General features: G+C 54.4%; 1 protein-coding gene and 1 long non-coding RNA gene across 3 annotated transcripts in view; one reads left to right on the forward strand and one right to left on the reverse strand.

Moving 5' to 3' along the window:
* Nucleotides 1-448: 448 nt before the first annotated feature.
* Nucleotides 449-22,996, reverse strand: part of KCNK5 (potassium two pore domain channel subfamily K member 5) — a 36,405-nt gene continuing 13,857 nt past the window's right edge. For both annotated transcript variants that reach the window (XM_037051953.1, XM_037051963.1), the window contains exons 2-5: nt 5,801-5,912; nt 4,440-4,606; nt 3,969-4,137; nt 449-2,063 (exon numbers count right to left, since the gene is read on the reverse strand). In XM_037051953.1, coding sequence (XP_036907848.1) covers nt 1,150-2,063; nt 3,969-4,137; nt 4,440-4,606; nt 5,801-5,912 — 1,362 coding nt within the window. In that variant the 3' untranslated portion in view covers nt 449-1,149. The remainder of the gene's footprint in view (nt 2,064-3,968; nt 4,138-4,439; nt 4,607-5,800; nt 5,913-22,996) is intronic.
* On the forward strand, nt 15,313-17,840 carry LOC118991045 (uncharacterized). The gene is made up of 3 exons (XR_005067335.1): nt 15,313-15,325; nt 16,558-16,562; nt 17,238-17,840. It is a non-coding gene; the product is annotated as an uncharacterized LOC118991045 (long non-coding RNA).

The following is a 22,996-nucleotide window of genomic DNA, read 5'->3' on the forward strand; positions in this document are numbered from 1 at the left end:
AAAGCTGACAACAGATGCCAGGAATATAAAAACAGCAGTTTATTTTAAAAAATAACAAAACACGCATGGCAGAGGGGACAGGCCCCAAAGTGTGCATCACGGAGAGCCTACGAACTTGGCAGCCCTCACTGGAAGCAGTCTGCATACAGTTTCACATTATCTTCTGCTCCCCCATCACAAATCCTTTATTACACACACACAGAGGAAGCTGGGGGAGGAGCCTGATTCACAGATTTGGCCATTTCCACCTGTGAGCCCAGAGCAACCTGGGGAGTGAGAGGTGAGGTCCTTGTTCTGGGCACAGGGAAACAGGAAGGTGGGGGCAGAACTGAGCTGGCTCCTACAGCTCCCTGGTGACCAGCCACAGGAGCCGCAGCCCTGGTGACCATGGCCTTCCCCTCCTAACACTTCCTGGGAGGCAGAAAGCTCGCACCCTTCATCACTTGGCCAAAGGGCGCCAGAGACAGGAGACTGGTCTCCAGGCTGGGCTGGGCTGGGTCTCAGTAAATTAACAAGATCTAGGACCCCAGGGGCACACTGGTCTTAGGCCTTTCTGGTATCAGGAGTGTTGCAGTACCTGCCCTTCATCTCCTCACTCCCTTCCCGCAGGTAGTCTCTTCCCTGGAAGGTTTGAAGTAGGGGCCAGTCGGGTAGACAGAGGGATTGGGAGGTGGTTAAATCCTTGCCCTAGGCAGGGTCCTGCTCCAGCAGAGACCTGAGTGTCCGGCCCCCCCAACACCACCACAGTTATCCGGCCAGCAATGCCTAGCTCAGTGCTGAGCCCAAACACAGAAGCAGCTCATTAATACTGGTAAACTCAAATGGCCGAGGCCTCAGCTTAAGAGAACCGTGTGACATTCTCAACCGTACGATGGGGCAAAGGTCAGTCCTGCCAGCCCACACATGTCTTTGAACCATCAAATAAACCAGCTATGCTCAGGACAGATACCTCCCACTGCCAGGATGCCCACTCAGCTGGAGAACAGAGGCCCTGTCCTGGGCACATGCCTTGCTTAGCTGTAAGGGATGAAAGGTAAGACAGGCCCCTGGCTCCCCACTCCCAGCTCCAGGGGCTTCCAGGCACGGCAGGATGCCCCAGTATAAAGGTCATGGAAGCGATCAAAGGTGGAGTGGGGAGCCGGCCCTACCTCACGTGCCCCTGGGGCAGTTCGCCTTATTATACTCGTTCATTAGCTGTTCGTAAGGCACAGAGAGCTCTGACTCGGTGCTGGTGAAGGTGGACTCGTCGGATGAGGGAAACTCGCCCAAGTTCAGGGGCACCTCTGCCTCAGCCTCTTCCTGGGGCCTCTCCTCCCTAACCAGGTTGTCTTCCAACGAGGACTTGGATGTCTCCTCGTCTAAGAGGCCCGTCTCCTCATTCACATAGCTGATGTTGGCGTTCTGGAAGATGAGTGGGTGGTAGTCCTGGGCATCCCACGGCTCGCCCTCCTCGCTGATACGGTCCAGCTGGTTAATGAACACCTCAGAGGCTGGGGAGCCACCCTCGGGGGGCTCTGTCCCAGCCTCCTCGTTGGGGGGCCGTGACACATGGCCTTTGCTCCTTAGGGTCTGAGACACTTCTTCCAAGCTGGGCACCCGGTTCTTAGAGTAGAACACCAGGGGGGCCAGGGAGGCAGGGACGTCTGTCAGCCTGCCCCCATGAGGCCCTGGCCCGGGGCCTGGTCCCGGTCCCTGTCCCGGTCCCAGTACCGGTCCAGGTCCCATCCCCAGGACCTTCTCCCCAGCCCCGCTCGTCTTCATTGCCTTCTTCCCAATCTGCTTGATGAGGTCATTGTAGGTCTCTTCCTTTTTAGACAGAAAGCTGAAGATGTTGACGTCCTTGGACGCTGTGCTCCCCGCCATCTGCAGAGCCCTTTTGGAGTGTGGGGAGCTCTCGAAGGACTCCTTCCTCCTCCGCCGCCGCTTCTTAATGGCTTTGTGGACCTCCACAAACATGCTCACCTTCCAGTTGACAAAGAGGGACAGCCAGGCCAGGCCCAGGTAGATCCAGAGCTCCACAAAGTAGCGATACAGGGCGTGGTAGTTGGCACTGGGGTTCACACCTGAGGACCAAACAGGAAGCCCAGAGGGTCAGGAGAGGGGCCAGTGGGATCCGGAAACACTCAAAGGCCAAAGCTGCTATCTGAGAGTGGGCACAGCACCAGAACAAAGAAGGGGACACACTGAGAAAGGAAGGAGGCCTGCTCCAGAAGCTGGGCTGTCCCGTCGTTCTGCAGGGCCTTTCCCAGTCAGAACGATTCACTGGGCTGAGGGAGGTTCACAGAGCAGTCCATGAATATCTGCCTTTCAGTTAGTCCCCTGCCCCCACACCTGGCTGTTTTGTGTACTTTTTTTGGTGTATTATGTTCTGGTTCAGTGAAAACCAGGATGGAAATTACCTGAGAGGCCTCTGATACTCTCAGTGAGGGCATGGACTCATGGGTTTAATAGAAATGAGGCTGGTGGCTGGCCCGAGAGGACTGTGGGCACTGGGCCCAGGAGGAAATATTTTGGACAGCCTTGATTCTCCTTCAGTAAGGTCTGGCCTGCCTCCTGATTTCCTGTTTCTGGCATCCTGGAATTGGTTTCTCCTATGGCCAGACTTCTGACACCCGCTCCAGGGAGCCCTCCAGGGTCACCCCACACAGTTCTGGTTGCTTTCCTACACTCCAGGATTATCTGAGATTCGTATAACTCTCCTCTTCTGGTACACTGATCTGCATCATTATGTATCCTGTGCTTCCCCACTGTCCCTTGAAAGATTGGGAACAACCTGGAAAAGGGACTGGAGAACACGGGCTTCCCTTGGAGTGGGGCTCCCTTGGGTTGGGGGGGGGGCTTGTTTGTTTTGTTTTTTAAAGCAGTTTTACAGGTAAGGACACTGGGGTAGAGGTTTAGCACCTTGCTGGAGCTGAGAAAGTACACTTAAACACCCTGCTGTGCTTCCCAGTACAAAGGTTTCTCCTTTGCCTGCTCTGGGCCCCAAAGGCTACACAATGACAGGGCTGTGCCTCTATCTAAATTTATCTCCCAAAACAGCAGGCCCAGATCTGCCAGGTCAGTGGAGTGTTCAGGCCTCTTTCCTATCCCTCCCCCACTCAGCCACCCCCTCCCAGCATTCCAGTCTCCATTTACAATGGGGCAGAAGGAGAGTGACCTGCCCCTGCCCCCTGAGAAGGGGAGGGGGAGACCAGCAGCCCCTGGAGCAGAGGCTGAGGTCAACTGGTCAGGGTGGCAGGCACTAGGGGAACAAAGATTGGGGCACTGAGGCCAAACAGGGTGTCAAGAAGATGAAGAACCAGGATGCTATGCAGGCCACAGGCACAAATACTACAGTGGCCAAGTGCCTGGGCAGACAAAGGGGCCAAAGAATCCTATCTCCTGCCTGGATTAAAAACGGGGTGGGGTAGGAGGGAGTGTCTGGGCCCAAGCAGCTTGGAAGAAAGCCTCTGTGTTTAAGCCGCCTGTGGCAAGAGCAAAGTTTCAGGCCTCTGAGCCAAGCCCCTGCGACAGCTCCCTCGGCTCTGATAAACGATGGAAGGAAGGCAGCTCTGTGACGGGGAGGGGCCCTGGCTCCGCTCAGAGGCTTTCTGAACGACAGGCACAAATCCTACAGGTGGAAGGCCCTACTACATCCTAGCTGGTGCTAGGTGCCAGGTGGTGGGCACGCATGTGTCTTTCCCAGTCCTCAGCCCGCTAGGGAGAGTGTGGATACTAACAGGAAGACGAGAGGAAAGGAGGAGAAGAAAGCCATGTCCCAAGAAAGGGAGGCGGGAGTCTTCTGCAATTACTCTGTGCCTTGGTTTCTCCTTCAACTGGCAGGGTGGGATAAGGACCCCATTGGGTAGAGGAAGTGACCAGGAAACAAATGCCTACTAGGGGTCCCCATGAAGGTCAGCTGAACTGAGATTGGGGAAGCAGGGAAAGAAGGTGGGGAGGCAGAGGCAAGGAGGCAGGGCAGGACTCACCGGCCACGAAGTCCCCAAAGCCGATGGTGGAGATGGTGATGAAGGAGTAGTAGAGGCCCTCGATATAGTCCCACTCCTCGGTCACCATGAACACAAAGGGCGGGATCACCAGGTGGACCAGGACGCCCCACACAATGAAGATGGCCGTGCACGTGATCTGCGCCTTCCGCTGATAGGGTGGTGGGGAGTCCAAGTCAGACAGCAGTGGAGACCAGGGGATCCCAACAGGGACGCCCACAGGGCTGGAAAAGTGGCCACAGGGGAGGCCAGTAGGGTACCACACCTGGGAGGAGGCTTACCACCCAGGAAAGGAGGGAGGGGCAATGTTCCCAGCCCAATCCAGGAGGGCAGGGGCTCTGAAACTGCCCTCTGGCCACCTAACACCTCTGTCCAATTCTTGGATCCTTCCCATCCTCCATCTCCCGCCAGGATCCCCCCATCTCTGCCCAGCACCTAGGGTTAGGGACATACCAAGCTCACGCCTCTCTTGGTGAGGAACTGGCCCAGCCGCTTTGCTCGTCCCCCGAAGAACTTGCCCAGGGCACTGATCCATGTCAGGCAGAGTGGCACCCCAAAGAGACCATAGAAGACACAGAAGAGACGACCAGCAGGAGTCTTGGGGGCCACGTTGCCATAGCCTGAGGAAGAAGAGAAGTGAAGCTAAGAACAGAGCCATAGTGGGGGTAACGGACCCAGACTCAGAGTGACCCCTGCCTCTACCCATCCCCCCCTTCACACACACACACACACACACACCCCTTGAGGGAGGCCCATTCTCTAAGATCACTTCCTATTGATCTAATGCCAAAGTTAGGATATGACATTTCCCTCGGTCGCACTATGATCACGATCATTTATAACAGTTACAATGGGATGGGGCTGTCTCTGCCGTCAGACTGGAATCTTGATGAAGGCAGACCAAGCCTCCACCGTCAGCAAGTCTTCTACTCGTCTGTATGACACCCATATGCAAATCAGAAAAAGACGCCGTCTCTGGGTAGACACCCCAGAACCACTGTGGCAGAAGGTCTCCAAACGTGGACATTCTTCATCCCTGCCCTTCTATGCAACCCGGCTGCTGCTGAAGTCAAGCTGGTGTCTAATTCCCCTCCCTTTGAATCTGGGCTTTAGTGACTTGCTTGACCAGTAACAATGGGTAGGCCCGGTCTAAAAAGACCGCTGCTTCTCCCTATGATCTCTTGAAATGCTTGCTTTTGAGATTTTCCCTCCTGCAACCCAGCTGCCCCATTGTGAGATGACTACGCCATTGCCTTTTCATCCCCAGCTGAGCGCCCAGCCAACGGGCAGCCTCAACTACCAAACATGTGATGGAAGAAGACATTGTGAGTGTCTGCCAGTGACGCAACTCTGGCACCGGCCACCACGACCGCTACGGCCTGAGAGGCTTCCAGTACGAACCGGCCAGTTGAAACCAGTCAACCCGCAGGATGGCAAAAGATAAGAAGTTATGTTTTTTGTCACTAGCTTCTGAAGTGGCTGCTTATGCAGCCACCCGTACATAACCAGAACAGGCACCCAGCTTGGCGAGCAAGCTGGGGCTGGGTTTGTACAGTGTGCAACCTGTGCAAGCTCCTGCACGGCTCTATCAGGCCGAGCCCTTTCAAGAGCAGGTCAGGACTCCTGAACACAGACCCCCCCAGGCACGACCAGTCCCCAAGGATTTACTAAACCACCAGGAAAAGTGTCCAAAGAACAGGCTGCAAATGACTCGATTTTACCTCAGCGTGGCCATGGGACCAGAACTGCGCTCCTACGATGTTCTGTGGAGCTAGCGCATGGGGGTGGGTACCCTGAAGGCCCCGCAGACTTACCGATGGTAGTGATGACGGTGGCCGCAAAAATCATTGCATTGGGCCAGTTCCAGTTGTTGAAGGTCTGGTTCCCTGTGATGGCCACGCCCTGATCTGCAGCATCAGACACCACCTACGCAGAGAGACAGTGAAGATCAAAGGGGCCAGGCTAGCAGACGATTTTGAAGTGACAACACTCTATTAAACTCCTTATAAGAATTCTCATGTAATCATCACAATAACAAGTGGTATTATTGCCTCCATTTTATAGAGGACAATACATTTTATGGAGGATCAGAAAGGTTAAGTGATTTTCTCAAGGTCACATAGCTGTTAAGTAGAGTTGCTCCTTGACTTACAAGGGGGTTACGTCCCAATAAGCCCATCATAAGTTCATAAATTGAAAATGCATTTAATGCACCTAAGCCACCAAGCATCACAGCTTAGCCTAGCCTGCCTTGAACAAGTGCATAACATAGTATTCAAAGACCACTGGCAACAAAGACACAGCTCACTGCAGAGAACTGGTTGAACCTCGTGATCCCAGGGCTGACTGGGAGCCCTGGCTCGCTGCTGCTGCCCGGCGTCACAGGAGAGTATCCTACCCCATACCACTAGCCGAGGAAGAGCTCAAAATTCAAAACTTAAAGTATATTTCTGCGGAATGCGTATCACTTTCACACCATTATAAGTCAGAAAATGGTAAGCCAAGCTCTAGGCAATCTGGCTCCTCACCAACATGCCCCAGAATCACCTGGAGAGCTTGTTAAATGAACAGCTGGGCCCCACCAGAGTCTCTGAGTCCATTGGGCTGGGAAGGGGTCCAAGAATGTGCACTTCTAACAAGTTCCCAGGTGATGCTGAAGCTACTGATCCAGGGACCACACTTTGAGAACCACTGTACTAGACTGTTCTGCCTCTTGAAGAGGGCAGATGTGAGGCAGGCACACAGGAGGACCCTTACGCCACACCCGGCCCTCTGCAGACAAGTGTTCGACTGTAAGGCTGGCCTGGGAGGGACCCTCATACACACTTCGCCCCCACTGTCAGGACACCTGTGAGGGTCAAGCTCAGGGTCCTCTTGGATCTGAGACCTCCTTTTCCCTGTGCCTGGGACTCTATCATCCCCCGCCTACAGGCCCCCCCTTCCTTCTCTGGAGTCCTTTATCTCAGTCCCGGGCCGGCAATTTCCAGCATCTGGGACAGGACAGATCATCAGGCTTATGCTTTTCAGAGTGACTCGGAATTGCACCGGCAGCCCCCACAGAGCCTCCAGCAACTGTGTGCTGCCGATGAAAGGCCACCAGGGGAGTCCAGGGGGAGGCCCCGGGGGAGGCCTTCTCTGTCCTAGGAGCCCTGATAGCTGCCACACCTGCTTCCACTTGACCAGACCCTGCCTCTACCAGGGGCCTCCAACCTTTTGGCGTCTCTGCGCCACCCTGGAAGAAGAGCTGTCTTGGGCCACACACTAAATACATTGTGACACGTAATCACCCAAAAAATCTCATGATGTTTTAAGTAAGTGTACGATTTTGTGTTGGGCTACATTCACAGCCATCCTAGGCTGCAGGTTGAACACCCCTGCAACCCATCCTTCAGTTCCGCTTCCACTCACCCCAACCTATCAATGGCGGGGCCTGGACCCCAAAAGGCAGCTCACAAGGGCCAGGATCTGCTCCAGATCTGGGGCTCCAGGTCTGCCCCCAAGGAGGGCCATGGATGTCCCATCCAGTCCAGATATCAAGAACTCAGGCATATTCCCAGTAAAAAAATCAAGCCTAGGGCTGAGGGAAGACAGTGAGGGACGGAAGCAGGAGAGAGATGGGAAAACCATAGTTTTAACCCACCTGCAGCATGACTGACTGAAGGTTGGTGGGGAAGGTTGTTCTGAAGGAACGTGCAGTCTGCAGCAGCTGCAGCAGCAGGCCCATGTAAACGGATCTGCAGACATTAAAGAATGTTCTACCCTGCTATGCTTGTCTGACAGGCCCACACACCATACCACTGGCTGCCTTGCCTCCTCGAGGCACCTCCAGACCATCTCCCTGCAGGCCGTGAGAGGCTGCCTTCAGCCCTGCCCACAGAGAGCTGGCTGTCTAGCTGGCCAGGCCATGCCCATGTGAAGGTGCCAGAACATGTTGATACGAATAGGCCAACAGGAGAGCTAAAACAAACATGAAGGTATATCCAAGAGGTTTCCTAAAAAATGACATCTGTGCTTGAAGCAGGAGAATGAGGCTGTGTCCTAATGTAGAACAGATGGCAGGGCCAACAGAACCACTCAGACATCCGTCTGAGAGCGGGGACTAGAGCACAGCTCATTGCCAGCGACGAAAAGATTACACAAGGACACCTTTGCGTGGGAATTGTGCCGCTGACCAGGGGAAGACGTGCCTGAAATGCTGCCTCTGATCACCTCCATAGAATCCCAGGGAACAAAAAAGATTTCAGGAGACCAGCTACCCTCTTCTCATCCAGACAAAAGGGGTGGACTCTGGAAACGCCAACCTGAACGCCTGCAGATTTCTCAACAGCAGAATGTCTGGCACACTCAGAGAGGAAGTGGCGGGCACTGAACGCGGCACAGGGCCACCAAGAACAAGTCATGCTCAGGGAAGTGCATCTCCCTCTCCAAAGGGGTTGCAAAGCCTTGCAGTTGGGTGGAAATCTAAATGCAGTAAATCTAGATTTAGTGAGGCAGCCGAACTCACGGGTTGAAAGACATTCCTGTGGACAAGACAGAGACGTGGAGGGTAGAGCTGGGATTAATTTGGGTCCATTTAAAAGCAACGACAAAGTGAGGACAGAGATGGACGACTAGTCTAATCTGCAAAGGATGCAAAATTGGGCACAAGGCTGGGATGGGAAGATAGCTCACACACTGCAGCGATAGTTTGGGACCCAGAAGCATCTGTACTGGAAAACAGCCTGACCTAACAAGATTCGACCACCTTTTAAATTTTTCGTGTCTTACACGTGTGGCCTGAGGTCCGCACGCTAAAAGTGTTCCTATCCCGGGTTACAAAAGACCAGGATAGGACTGGAAAGTATAGAAGGGAAAAGTCCCTGGATTTCAGCTGAGCACAAACCAGCAAACACTTGGGTGTCTACCAAAAAAAAGTAAGTATGTCTTGGGCCATGTCAACATAGTACCTACTCAGGGCGGGGAGGTAGCGGGCCCGCTGTTCTCTCAGGGTCAAGGCCACACCGGGGTACTCTGTTCCGTTCTGGGTGACTTCACAGGATATGTTAACTAACATGTTAACCAACAGGCCAGGGCCCAAGAGGGAGCAGGGGAGGCATGTTTGGCTATCTCAGAATGGACTGTCCTCGGTGGCTGTCCATTTCTGATCAGGAAAGGTGTTTAGACCAAGCATGACTACCGTACATCAGGGGTGCTGAAGGTGTGGCTGGACAAGGGTTCTCACCAGAGGGTGGCGGCATATTCTGGAAGTGTGTAGAAATGCTATCTGGTGGGTGGGGGCAGGGGCTTGGGGAGGATTGTGTCAGGTACCAGGGAGAGAGCAGTGAAGAGACGAAATCCATTCTAGTGATGGTGGGGGTGCTGCTGGCATTGAGTGGGCCGGGCCCAGAGGCTGAACGGGGTGTGATCACAGGACAGCCCCCACCATGCCAGCCAACACTGCTCCCACTGAGAACCACTGGTGGCCAAAGGTGTTAAAAGGAGAAAGACTTGTATGATCTGAAGAGAAACCAGAGTGCCAAAGGTGTTATGTGACTTGAGAATCATTTAGGAAATGCCAAAGACACGTGAAAAACAAGAGCTGGCAAAACAAGTTCCTGAAGAGGGCATTATTTTGGTCAGAAAAGCAGAGTTTCCCGCCCTTCACCCCATGACAGGGCGCCCTCTGGGGCACAGCCCTCGACCTCAGCCTCTGGCCCTGAGTTGTTAGGGAGCTGCAGCCACATGACCTCTATTGTCGCTTAAGGTCACCCAGAGAGGGACAGGCAAAGGGGGCATTCTCAGGGCTTAGAGGCACCACTGTCCCTTACAATAATTCAGTGGCAGTGCTGATGCCTACTTGTTAGGTGGGGAAATTGAGGCTGAGAGGGTGAGTGGCAGAACTGGGGTAGGTTCTACAGCCTGGTTGCCAGTCAGCACAGTTTCCACCTCCCTCCTTTCACTGCTGCCCGCCCCAGGTGGCCCAGCGCCCCCTGCGGTTGCCTCCTCTCTGCCCAGGAATCCAAGCATTAGCCTGGGAACCAGCCGGTCTCCATCTCAACGCTGGGGAGAGCCGCAGGACTGAGTGCTGCTGCATGTTAGACGCCCTCGCTGGGGCTTGCAGATCTCTAGCCCAACCGGCTCTTCCTGTGATTCTGCCAGGCATCACTTGATGGCTGAGGAAAGCTCATCTCGGGAGCAAAGTTCCCAATGTGAACTTGGGGTGTCTGTTCCCTGTTTCCACCACATGTAGCTGTAGCTCTGGTCAGGATGCTACACTGGTTATGGTCAGGGTCACATGCGGGGGAGGAGGAGGAGGTCTCCTAGAATGGAGGGGCTGACCCAGGTTGAGGTCATCCCCGGGGTAGGGGGCGTGGTGCAGGGAAGCCTGGCCAACATCCAGTTAGACCCGGTGTCCCGTCCCCAGGGTTAGGCAAACAGCTTTCACAGGAGGAGGTGGCCCCTGCTCACGCGCAGTCTTCTTTAACTTGGCTCCCTGATTCGCACAAGACAATATTTTCACTTTCCACCTACCCCTGCACAGTGATGAGAGGGGGACCCCGCACACTGCCCAGGCCCAGCTCTCGTGTGGGGAAGGCACAGAGCTCCCCGCTGCCTCTGTCGTCCTCACAATAAAGTGGCTGTGATTTACTGAGGGCTTACTATGCAACAAGTGTTATGCTAAGTACTTCACAAGCCTTTAGCTCATCTAATGAGGGCAGAATCTGGCTGAGAAGAAACTATGATGTTTTCCACCTGACAAATGAGGACTTAAGGCTTAGTTAGAGGTTAAGTGGCCTGAGGTCCGCACGCTAAAAGCAGTGAATCCAGGGGAGCCCTGTCCGTCTGGGTCCAAGCTAGTCCGAGCCACTGTTACCGTACCCACTTCCCACACAGGCCACAGGAAGGAGGCCGGAGCATACCTCCACCCTTCACACCAGCTGAAAAAACAGTGCCCTCAAACCAGTCCGTCCACTCTGATGGAGCTCAGCATTCCCCGGCCAGCCCTCCAGGAGGCCAAATTCATTCCTTTGCCTTTGGCTGCAGGCAACTCGATGCCCTCACCCCTCCCTCCTGGGCTCTCACTGTCTGTGAAATCTGGGTTCCCGGACAGCTCCTTATCCTTGGGGGGCCAGGGTTTCCCGTGCAGGGGCAGCTGCCATGTCCCCCCTTCCTGAAGAGGTTCATCCCCACGAGAGGGCAGTTCTGGAGAAGGCCCATGCAGGGATTAGGAAACAATATCCACCTTCAGACAGCGCAGCTGGGGCTGAGGTCGGGCTTTCCCGTCATTGGGCAGGGTGCGGGGAACCGGAAGAAGGGTGGCAGCCTGTGTGGGGATGGTGGCTATCTGGCACCCACGGGGCTACTCCCACCCAGCCTCCAGTTCCCGTGGCCGACACGGCACACAGAAAGCATCCCGTGGGGATCACAGAGCTTCTTCCCGGTATGCAGGCAGCCTTTCGGACTGGGCCTGTGGGCTGTTGATACAGCGTCCCGAGCGGCATTCATCCTTAATTAATTCGGTCTAGGCTTACCCGGTCCCTCCGGCTGGAAAGGGGAAATGACACTTAGGGCCATTGTGCACGGCGTAGGGCAGCCCAGAAAGAACCTTTGCCATTCCTCTCACCCAGTCCTCCCAGCCACCCTGTGAGGTGGACGTGGCTTAATTAGTACTCAATCACAGATTATAAAATAGTTGATACTTGAATACTATCTGATAAATGCCCACTCGGTACAATACAGGCACGAGTAAAAGCGTTTTTAACTCCACTCGCTGAAATCTGTACAACCCTGAAATGTAGGCACTATTACAGTAGCCCCTTTATCCAAGGTGAATACATTGCAAGACCCTCAGTGGATGCCAGAAACCCTGGATAGTGCCCAACACTAAATATACTATGTTCTTTCCTACACACGCACTTTTCACTTAAAGGAAGCACGGTATGCCTTCTCTTTGGTATATCTGAATTACCAGCATCACTCTGGGGCCACTATCAACTAAAATGAGGATGACATGAACACAAACACCTCACACACAAGACAGTCAATCTGATAACCAAGAGGGCCACGAAGGGGCTGACAGGGGGGTTTCACACAGTGTGCCCACATTGGACAGAGCAATGATTCACATCCTAGGCAGGACAGAGCAGGGGGACGAGAGATTTTATCATACTACCCAGAATGCCATGCAATTTAAAACCGACGAATTGTTAATTTGGGGATTTCCATTTCATATTTGGACTATGGCTGAATGTGGGGAAAACTGCAGAAGGCAAAACCACGGATAAGGGGGCACTACTGTACCCTTATTTACTGATGAGGAAAACGAAGCACAGGGGTGCTAATTAAGAAACTTGCCCAAGGTCACACAGCTATTCAGTGGTGGAGCTGGGGTGTGAATCCAGTTAGTCAGCTAGTAACCCTGAGGGCTCAGGTAGGGGGGTGGGAGGGCTATTTGGCTACAAGGAGTGAAGCCAAGTCTCTGGAACCTAACTTCCAGGCCACTGCAAGGGAGGTGGCCACAGGAACGGAGATGCCCCTCCAAGGAAACTCCACAGGGGCAGGACTGTCAGGTTTTCTTTTCTACTACTATGTCATAGCCTGGAACACTGATTGGCACATAGTAGGTGCTCAATATATATTTATTAAACGAGTGATTGAATTAACTTGAGTGAATGAGGGTGTGTTCTCTGGACTGAACTAACTCATTCTCCGATGTCCTTCCTTCAACCTCCCCAGCATCATTCTGCAGCTGGGTTTTAACTAAATTCATAAGCAACAAGGTGGAAGCATTTATCCAGCGAGAAGATGGCAAGCAGAGTCAGACCCCAGCAAGAGTGGGGCTTGGTAGGGTCAGGGGATGCTGAAACCAGCAGCATCCAACTGGTGCCAGGGAGTAGGGGGTGGGGCTGGTCACCACGCTGTAAGAACAGAGGACAGGGGCTGAAGGTCCTGGGGGCTGGGGCTGGGGCTGGGGCTGGGGTAGGGGTGAGGTGAGGGAGTCATCGGATAGCTCCCTCGTCCAAGAAGGCAGAGCGAGGGCAGTGGGGCTGGGAGAGTCCCTGGGGTGACCAGAGAGACCGTCCTTCCTGCAGGAAGGAGAGGCCTGTCCCCTCTGGAAACTCTCCAAGAGAGCAAAAGACAAACCCGTGTCCTCTCCCAGGCAGAGGCTCATGGAAATGTGGGGCTGACCTGGGTGTGAATCTAGAGGGGTCTCTCTACTGCTGGCACCCATCCGCCTATCAGCCTCAGTCTCTCCATCTGCCGAAACTGACACCTACTCTGAACATATGAAAAGTACCTAACATATTGCGATCACTGAATAAATGTACCTGCAGTCAGAGATATGATCGTACGTGTTTGTCAGGAAACCAGACCCTGTAGTGACTTGAGACCCAGGGGGAAGACAGGCCTAGGTGAGAACAGGGACACTGTTCCCAAGCTTCCTTGTACCGGCCACCTCTTCCCAACTTTGCCTGTTGAGCAGTGAAGACTGTCCTTTCTCAGTCTGATCATTTGGCTTCCGAAGGCCACAGGGTGTCTTCTCCAACATTGAGGAGGGCCCCCAAAAAAAGTCACGGGTGGACAGAGGAACTGGACAAATGGAGTCCAGGGACCTGGGGGAGAGGGAAGTGTGTGTTAAAAAGCTCTCTGCAGACAAAGCAGAGGGCAGGAGAAACAGAGGCACACCTAAGATGTTCTGCCTCACCGCTCAGAAGGCCCATCTCTCCTGATCTCTATCACCCAGAGGCTCCCAGTCGCCCTGACCAGCCTCCTGCACTGCCAAGCAAGGCAGGCAGGATGCAGAAAACACAAGGCTACACAGTGGTGACCCCTGTCTCCACACTGTGCTCTTTAAGTGAGGCAGAGCCTGGGGACCACAGAGACTTCTCTGAACCCTAGTTCCAACCTCCTGACCAGCTGCCTCCACTTCACAAGGCGGCCAGTGCCCACCCCCATCCTCCTGCCCTGTCTCTGTCCTAGGCTCTCCGTGTGTGTCCATGTCTGTCTGTATGTCCATCCAGTCCAGGCCCCACAAGTGAGTGGGTAAGGGAAGTCTCAACAGGACAGACCGAGCACGTTTCAGGCAAGTATTTGCAGTTTGGGCTTATTGGAAACAATGGTTTCAAGTTCTTTAACAAAGGAAACTCACAGAAGGATACAGGGTGGAGGGGGAGGACCCCCGATCCTACATACCGGGACTCTCCTCCAACACCCTGCAGCAGTTTTTGAGGGGGAGTGGAGCAGGCTGAGGGGCAGTGAGCAACACTGTTAGTCCCTGTCTAGTCCCCCTCCGTCTGATGGGGGCTGCTGGCAGATTCCAAGTATCCTACAGAGAAGGCGAGCCCCTGTTAACTTGTCACAGTTATTTACAGAAAATTTAACTGCTAACCAATTCCTCAATTATCTTCACTCCCTCACTCCAGCTCCCTGATAGACTAAACTTCCTGAGCTTTCCCTCAGGGGGGTGCTGGGATTGTTTTCAGGTGAGGAAACTGAGGCCTGGGGGCCTTAGACCCCACACGGCCACTGAGGCAGTGGCTCTCAGTTCAGGTGGATGCAATGTCTGAGCGGCCCTCACAGCTGATCTGTGAGGCTGCCCGGGCCTCAGCCACAACGGGCTCCACAGGTGATTCTGACACGCAGCCACCGCCATGGTGGAAGGTGAGGGGTACGGGCGCCGGACTCAGGCCCTTTATCTCCTTGAGGAGGGAGGATTTGAGGGAAGAGGGAAGGCATCCAAGGTATTCACCGCCCTCCGGCCTTAGCCCAGGTGACCAGGGTGTGGCTCAGACGCAGGCCCAGTTTATGAGCAAGGTACTGGGCGAGGGCCCAGTGGCATCACGCTGATATCGGCACCAGCTGCAGGTCCAGCTCGGCCAGGCCCTGTCTCTCCCAGAGGACTGGGTGTCTAGGGGGGCAAGTGCAGCGGACTAAGGGAACAGGGCAAGACGTCTCCATCGAGAACAGACCTCAGCTATTGCAACAAGGACTGTTAAATTTTCAGATTTGCTCCAATACCTACCCAGATGTTTATGTTTTCAGAAGAGAGAAGGAAAGACAAATTGTTGCCCCAACCCCCAAAACCCAGGCAACCTCATTAGGCAACAGGGAAGGTGGGACACCATACCCACCCTCCATGCACACCAGAGGGGTCACTGTCACCACTACTGCCTCTTAACCTGGTCTGCGCGTCGAGGTCATCTGTGCGAGCCTAGGAAAATACTCATTCCTCCGTCCTACGCCCAGAGTCAGACATGCTTGAAAGCTGCTCCAGGTGATCCTAGAATTACATGCAGCTGATTTCAAAACCACTGTCCTAGCCCAAACCCTCAGCTCTCCTTGTTACGGGGAAGGCCCAGGTCTGGCCCTCCCTGGAGTCAGCAGACAGGCCACAGATGCCTGACTGTCTTGTCCACCTCTGGGCTTTCCCATCGCCCACCCTCCCGGGGCCGTCTCTCAGCAGCCCTTGCGGAACCCAGAGGCACTGGTAGGTCTCACGCTCACAGGGACAAGCCCAAGCCAGATGTGAGCACATTTTCAGCAGAAACCTCTGGGTTTCCGACTTTCTCAGGCCCGGGAGCCCTGTCCTCACTCAGAAGGGACAATGAAAACAAAGGAGGTGACCCTGCCCCCATTGTTCTCAGGCTGGGACGGTAACCCCCTGGCAGCAGGGCGCCCCTCCCGTGGGAGTCGAGCCCAGAGCAGAGCTCTGCAGGACTGGCTGACCTGGGAGGGCTGCAGGTTTGGCTAAAGCAAACAGGGAAGGCCTGGCGGGGTCTGAGTTCAGGACAGGAGCTCAGCAAGCATTCTGAGGCACCTGGAGGCCCGGCTGATGGGTTCGACTGGAGCTGTCCATGCCTGGGGACACAGGGAGCTTTTTGGGCCCAGGCCCACAGCACTGCTATGTGAGAGAGGTGGCCCTGGGGGCAGGAAAGAGCCTCCTCTGGCTCTTTCCAGATGACTCTCTGGAGCTACATTCTCAAAATCAACCCCTGCGCCATCTTCTAAAGGACTCAGGGCAGGTGCAATGTCCGGAGACTTAAATGACAAGAGGGACATCCTCCTTCCACCAGCAGCTTCTCTCCCCGAAGATTGAAACTACTGCCCTGCCCTGAAGTGGCTGTGGCCCCGGCCCAGGGTCCTGCACCAGTGTCTCTTCTTCTCTGTCTAGGATGCTGTGGCCTGGGGTCTGGGTTCATAACCTGGCCCCTTCCCTACCCCCAGAATCCACATTCTGGGAGTGCCTGACATCTCTCTGCTTTCACTGATGCCAAGAGGTGCCTCCCAACTATTGGATCAATAACTTGAGGGCAGGAAATTGTTCAGCACATCAGGTGGGCAGAACAGCTCCCTCCTCCTTCCCCACAGGGGAGTGGGTCGCTAGGCAGTGGGAGGTCCTGCATAGGATTTGGCTCCTGGCTTGCTGCCCTGTCCAAGCAGGACAACAGACCTCCCTGTTCCCCATTCAGCTCCTCTGTAACGGACCACGGAGAGCATCAAGTCTGACCTCCCTCCTTCCTGCCAAAACTCCACATCATCAGGCAACTTTCGTGCCTACAAAGTCATCTGGTCCTATTACTTCAGACTGAAGACTCTGTGGGGAAGACAGACAAAGTGGATGTCACCGTTCCCATCTGGTGGCCGAAGAAACTAACCAGAGAGGGCTAGTGACATGGTAAAAGTTGTACAGCAAGCTGATAACAAAGCACAGAGAAGAACCAGCCAAAAGCCTCCTCTCAGTTGAGGGCCCTTCCTAACAAATAACCAGACCACCCAGCCCTGCTCCTGGGACCTGGCTAAGAAATGCCAACCAAAGTGGAGCAGGTAGACACAGGTGACAGGTGACGAAGAGCTATAAAGGACTGAGCAATCACACCCATGATCTAATCTCAATATTATTTACGATTGGTGCTCCTTGCCCCCGACTCCTGAAGATCCTGGAGATGCCTTAGGTTACCCTGATCTCACAGGGTGAAGGAAGGAACCATGGGAAATCACCAGCCACTCCAAATTTCTAAAAACAGCCCTTGAGCAGGACCCAAAGGAGGTCACAGAAACTGCTGACTTGCCATCTCACCATCTGGGCAGATGACCTGAGGGAGATTTGGTTTGTTGTCAGCCCAGGTGCCCCGCCCTGTGCCAGCTTGCTTCCTGCAATCCAGAACACAGCTCTGCACTTTGGCCTGCCCCACAACACGAGCTGGGACGGCCAGTCCATCTCCAAACTCACCAACGTCAATGTGGGGACTCTGCCAGCAGCATGGATCAGAGGGGGCAGACTCACTTGGGTTCAAATCCTGGCTCCCCCAGCCACCAGCAGGTCACCTGGGACATGTCTTCTCACCACCTCTCTGAGTTTTACTTTCTGTCCTAGACCCACACAGTGGAAAGTGAGGATACCAAGACTTCATCAGATTGGGGTACAGATTATATAACACGATGCAAGGCTTGGTCCTGGGCAGAAAAGTGAATGTGGGAAGGACAAGGGCTGGGGAGGCCAGCTCAGTTCTGAGGGTTTGTGCCCCCTGCACAGGGGACCTCCAGAGCTGTGGATGGGAGCTGGGCTAGCTGTCGACAGCTGCGCCCTACCCCTGACTACCACCACCCGGAAGGTTGGGGCTTGGAACTGTACTTATTACCACATGACATTCTTGTGGGTTTCTGTTATCTAACCTATATCTCCTGCAAATAGACTGTGAGTGCTAAAGGCAGAGACTTCACTCATCCCTTTTTCCAAAACAGAGCCTGGCACTACTGGGTACTCAATATTTGTCAAATAAAAGACCAAGTCTCCAAAGATGCATGCCTTCCACCACGTCTCCTTCTGGGGCACAAAAGTGGGTGTGGTGTTACACTGTACATGGGTTCTGGTTCTGGCTCCGCTGGAGGAGGTGAGCCACCCTGGCAGGTACGAGCAGCACAGTGATGTCTCTGTGTTTCTCTGCCTCAGTGCCTTTACCCCATCTCACCCCACCTACCTGTCCACCAGGCTAAAGCCACCCGAGATCCCAGTCCTGGTGAGTCAGCAGCACTGCAGACTTTGGAACCATCAGGAAGGGGGTGGGGGCCCGCAAGGGAAGTCACAGTTAGGGGCCACGGGTCTTCCCAAGCATGCCTCTGCCTCCCTGCTCCTCCAGCAGTGGAAAGAAAGGATACTGTGCTCTACAAAGCTCTCCTATAAGCCCTGGTGGGTGCCAGCCCTGTTCCTGGGCCCCCTGCAGGGGCTCTGAGGCCAAGGCCCCCCCCATCAACATCCCCAGACTCCGGCCACCATGGGAGGGAACCTGCCCAAACCTCGCCACTCAACCCTTCCCATAAACACTCACACCCTTGAGAAGGGTTGTGGTTGACACCCCACCTCTCGTCCCAAACCACCGTAAACCCCCCTCCGCCCAGGGCCTCCAGAAAGCGGCCTCCGAACCTGCCCCTTCCTCCTAGTCTCTCTCCCTTCACCTACGGCTGGCAGCTCTGGGTAATAAGTAAACTGCCCATCCTTGAAGGCTAGAGTTCTGATGACGAGGAATTATTAAACCTACCCATTTTTAATAACTTGTTCAGGATGACCTGATGGTTAAACTGTAAACCTCTTTACTAATTAAGAAATCAAAAGCCCAGGGTGTACTGGGCAGTGGTACTAACCCTGCAGCAGGGATGGGCAGCGGAATTTCTCTACTCCTATGACACGACCTCCCTGCCTGTTTATCACAAAGCACCCCTTCCCACCCCAACCTGGTCCGCTGCCTCCAAGCACGGCCCCACCCCTATCCCTCTCCACAAAGCCCCCCACAGGACTCTCCTGAGGGGCAACCACCTGTCACCAAACCCTTCCTTATTATCTGACTCTCACCTAAGTCCCTCCAGCTGCAGTCCAAGCCCATTTCCTTCGGTTCACTCTCCAGCTGGAGACGGACGACAGCTGGCCTCCATCCTCTCTGGAATAAATTGCAGAGGAAACTAGTGGCAAACTGGCATAGGCATTTTGGGATGGGTGGTACTCCTTGTGGGCCAAAGGAGCCTTCTGCCTCAATGCCCCCAAAGTCCTGATCAAATCCCACAGAATCACAACTGAAGACAGGAGCCAAGACAGTGATGCCCCACAACTGTCATCAGGGGGCCAGTTACCAGGGGCATGTTGCCCTNATCCTCTCTGGAATAAATTGCAGAGGAAACTAGTGGCAAACTGGCATAGGCATTTTGGGATGGGTGGTACTCCTTGTGGGCCAAAGGAGCCTTCTGCCTCAGTGCCCCCAAAGTCCTGATCAAATCCCACAGAATCACAACTGAAGACAGGAGCCAAGACAGTGATGCCCCACAACTGTCATCAGGGGGCCAGTTACCAGGGGCATGTTGCCCTGATGTGCAGACCCCCCACACCCTGGGCTGCCAGACACAGACCTCACACCACGGCAGCTGCACTGGCCTCACACACTCTCTCTCCCTCTGACTACCACGACCCCCATTTGGATGAAGGTTATAGGAATGAGACACAAAGAGGACCGCCCACCCCCAGATAGTGTGGGAAAGGAGTGGGAGCCTGATATATGCAACCAGTGAGCTGTGGAGACAGTCCCCCGCCCACCTCCCAACCCCAGCCGACCAGGCGTGAACGTGACCAGGGTGCAGAAACAGAGTTGTTTTGTGCTGAAGGTATGGAAAAGTACAGAGGCTCCTAACACAGGAACTCTGGACTGATGTGAGGGGTGGTGCGGGGATCGGAAAAACCTGTCCCCAACCTGGGGCCCAAGACCAGGGACAGGCCAGGGGGGACAGGAAATGGAAATCTCTGGGTGGCCCAGCAAGAGAATCTTGACTCTGAGACAGTCTCATTGCAGACGGTGGGAGGCAGAAACCCAGGACCATGCCTTTGACACAGCCTCACACACTTTCTCTCCCTTATTCACAAAGGCTAAGGTTTCCAAGGCTGCGTAATCCCTGATGCCCACCCGGCTCTGGAGGCCCTCTATCCTCCCAGCAGAGTACAGGAACTTTTGACACACAGGCACGCACGCCGGCTCTCCCCTGGCCCCACTGTCAGGACCTCAGTTTCTTCACGGGTAAAATGGGAACAATGCTGCACCCCTGCCCACCACCATAACACACACACTTCTCAAGACTGAGACCAAAGGCCTGATGGATGTGAACATGAAGAGCATGAAGCAGGCACACAGCAAAGCTAAAGATGCCCCCGACTTCTGAATTCCTAGCTTCTAAACCCTGGCGCGGTGGGGGTGGGCTTTCTTTCTGCCTCCCAGTGCATTGTGGGGGACCAGGGGAGGCTGGAAGATAGGAAAAGTAAACACCGCCAGATTTCCAAGTCACTTAGGGGTAGGGAAGGGGAGCAAGACCCCCTCCTCATGTGACTGCATCCTGTCCCTGGGGAAATCAGTTCCCACAAAACGCTGAGAGTGGCGAGTGGGGAGGCCAGTTCTCAGGCTCGTCCAGCTAGGACCACTCATCCTCAAGGCTGCTGAAGCAGGCCAGTTCCACGCAGCTGAGGGCTACACAAGTGACCTAGCAGTGGGCATCCAGGGCACAGCCTGTTCTCTCCCCCATGTCGGCCTCCCAGGAAGAAGGCAACAAGGGTTCCCATCACCCTAGCTCCCACCTTGGGGTCCTGGGCCACTCCCCTCTTGGGAGGAGCAAACGGGCCTGCCTACTACAAATGCCACCTCTAGCCAGGCACCAAGTCCCAACCCACATGCAGAACAATGCACCCAACATAATTTAACACAAAGAAATATGGGATGAGAGTCATGGACAACCTTTGTTTGGAACTGTGCAGCTCAAAGCTGGGTCAATTGATTTTTGAAGTTTTTGCTAAGCGCCAGCCCTGGGTCCTGACGCTGTGGCCTCACAAGGGGGTGTAAGACCGAGGCCCCTGCAGTCTAACAAGATGCAGGCAGGCAGGCAGGAGCTTACCTGACAGAGGAAGACAGAACGAAAAGGCAGCAGGCAAGCCAACGGTGAGTCCAGGACAGTCCCTAGGACCCACACCACGTTCCTTTCAAGTCCAAGCCAAGGGGCCCAAAGTAGGACAAGAAGCCCAAACACTGACGGGGAAACCAGCTCAAAAGCCATGAACAGACTAGACTGGAGCCGTCTCCCAGCCAAACGCTCCCCTTGCTGTGGAGCTGCCCACTCCGCCTCCCAAGCCCCGTCCTCAGATCTTCCACCTTTCCTGGCCCAGGACCCTCCCCCTGGCCCCGATACGTAACCTAGGAAAGCCCTGCCATTTCGTCAGTCACCCCTTTCTTCCATTCTGTCTAGATTTGTGGTGCAAAGATACATTCATAGCGCTCATCCCACGGGGCAGATGTGCCCATGTGGCCAGCAGATTCATCTGACCCGTGACCCTGAGCCTTAGGAAAAGCTTTCTTCCAAAGGACTGGGGAATAGTACGCACAGCACTGCAGACTGGTGGGCTGAGGTGCTGGGGTTAGAGATCCACGAAAAAGGATTCACTCTCTACAGCCTGTTCCCACCTCCAGTGGAGCCAAGGATGACCAATGACGCTGGGTTGGGCCCTCCTGCCAAATATGTACTCCCAAATACACACTCATCTGAGTCTGGTGGGACAGACAGGGCAAGGCAGCCAGTCAGCAGGCCTCTGAAAACCCTGTTTTCTGTAAATGGGACAAGTGGGTGTGCTCACCTAGGGGAAGCTTGCAAATTTCCCAGTGAGTGGGATGGGGAAACAGCCATGTGTCCTGATGCTGAGATCCATGGGATCTTAGCACACCCTCCCCACTCCAAAACTGCCAGGCCAGGCTTCCCCTCTGCCACCCCAGAGCAGGCATGGAAATTTGCCTAGGCACCTAGAGAAGCTGGGGTGCCAGTGGAAATCCCAACAGACTCCCCCCAACACTCCAGTGCTTTCCATCAGAGCCCTGTGTTGATGGAACGCTCTGTACCCAAGGAGTCCCCTGTGGCTGCCGAGCCCTTGAAATGTGGCCAGTGTGACTGAAGATCTAAACTTTAATTTATGAATTTTAATTTAAAATTAAACAGCTATAATAGTCAGTCATATCACGTAGTAATAAAGTTAACTAGTGGTCCCTAGGTGGTCACTATCCAAATCCTTCCCCAGGTAGGGTCTGCCTCCACTGGGCCTCTAGGTTTGCCCAAGCTGAGGTCCACAGTGGGCTCCTGCATGGTCCTGGGCCGTCCCAAGCCTTCCCTGTGCTTGTTTTTGTTAATCCGAAAGGCAGGGCAAGACTTTCTTGGGCTCCACAGGACTTGGGAGACCTGGGTACACACAGAGGCAGAGATAATACTTGTCCACAGGGCTCTGGACGATCCCCTCTATGCAGGGGACAGTGTCTCCAACACTGGAGACAGCCTCTGGAGCCCCTTGGTTCTGCCAGGCCTCTGCTGAGGAACCACCCTCTCTTCGCAGTCAGCTCCTGCGCCCATCTACGCTTCCAGGTCTGCAGATCAAAGGCCCACCGGGTATCCCCCCGAACGTGCTTCGTGGTTATAGAAGGGATGCCAGTTCTTGGTGTGTGTTCTGTGAAAACCATGTTTATCCGTGTCTGGTGTACACTGTACATTAAAATAGCCAGTAGAGCCCTGACCGGTGTAGCTCAGTCCGTTTGGTATCATCCTGCAAAGTGAAAGGTTGCTGGCTTGACTGCTTGGTAGCACATTCCTGGGTTGCGGGCTCAGTCCCCACTTGGGGTGTGTACAAGAGGCAACCAATCGATATTTCCGTCTCATGTCAATGTTTCTCTCCCTTATCTTTCTCCCTCCCTTCCCCTCTCTCTAAAAATAAATTTTAAAAATCCTTTAAAAACTGCCAGTGTGGAGGGGGCTAATGAAACATGCATTTGTTTTTTGAAAGCAATACAACAGCACTAGAGAAAACTGGGGAGGCAGAGAGAGACAAAGGCGGCAATAACAGCTCCGCCTGCCACTCCGCCCGCAGCGCCTGCTTACTTTCCACCCCTGGGGTTTCCCTGACCCAGTGCTAACCAGTGCTAACAGGGAACTGCACACAAACTCGAGCCGCCCTCCTGCCATTACACCGGGCT

The sequence above is a fragment of the Sturnira hondurensis genome, unplaced genomic scaffold, assembly GCF_014824575.4.
Source record: "Sturnira hondurensis isolate 20B ecotype Veracruz unplaced genomic scaffold, ASM1482457v3 Scaffold0000880, whole genome shotgun sequence".
Lineage (NCBI taxonomy): Eukaryota > Metazoa > Chordata > Mammalia > Chiroptera > Phyllostomidae > Sturnira > Sturnira hondurensis.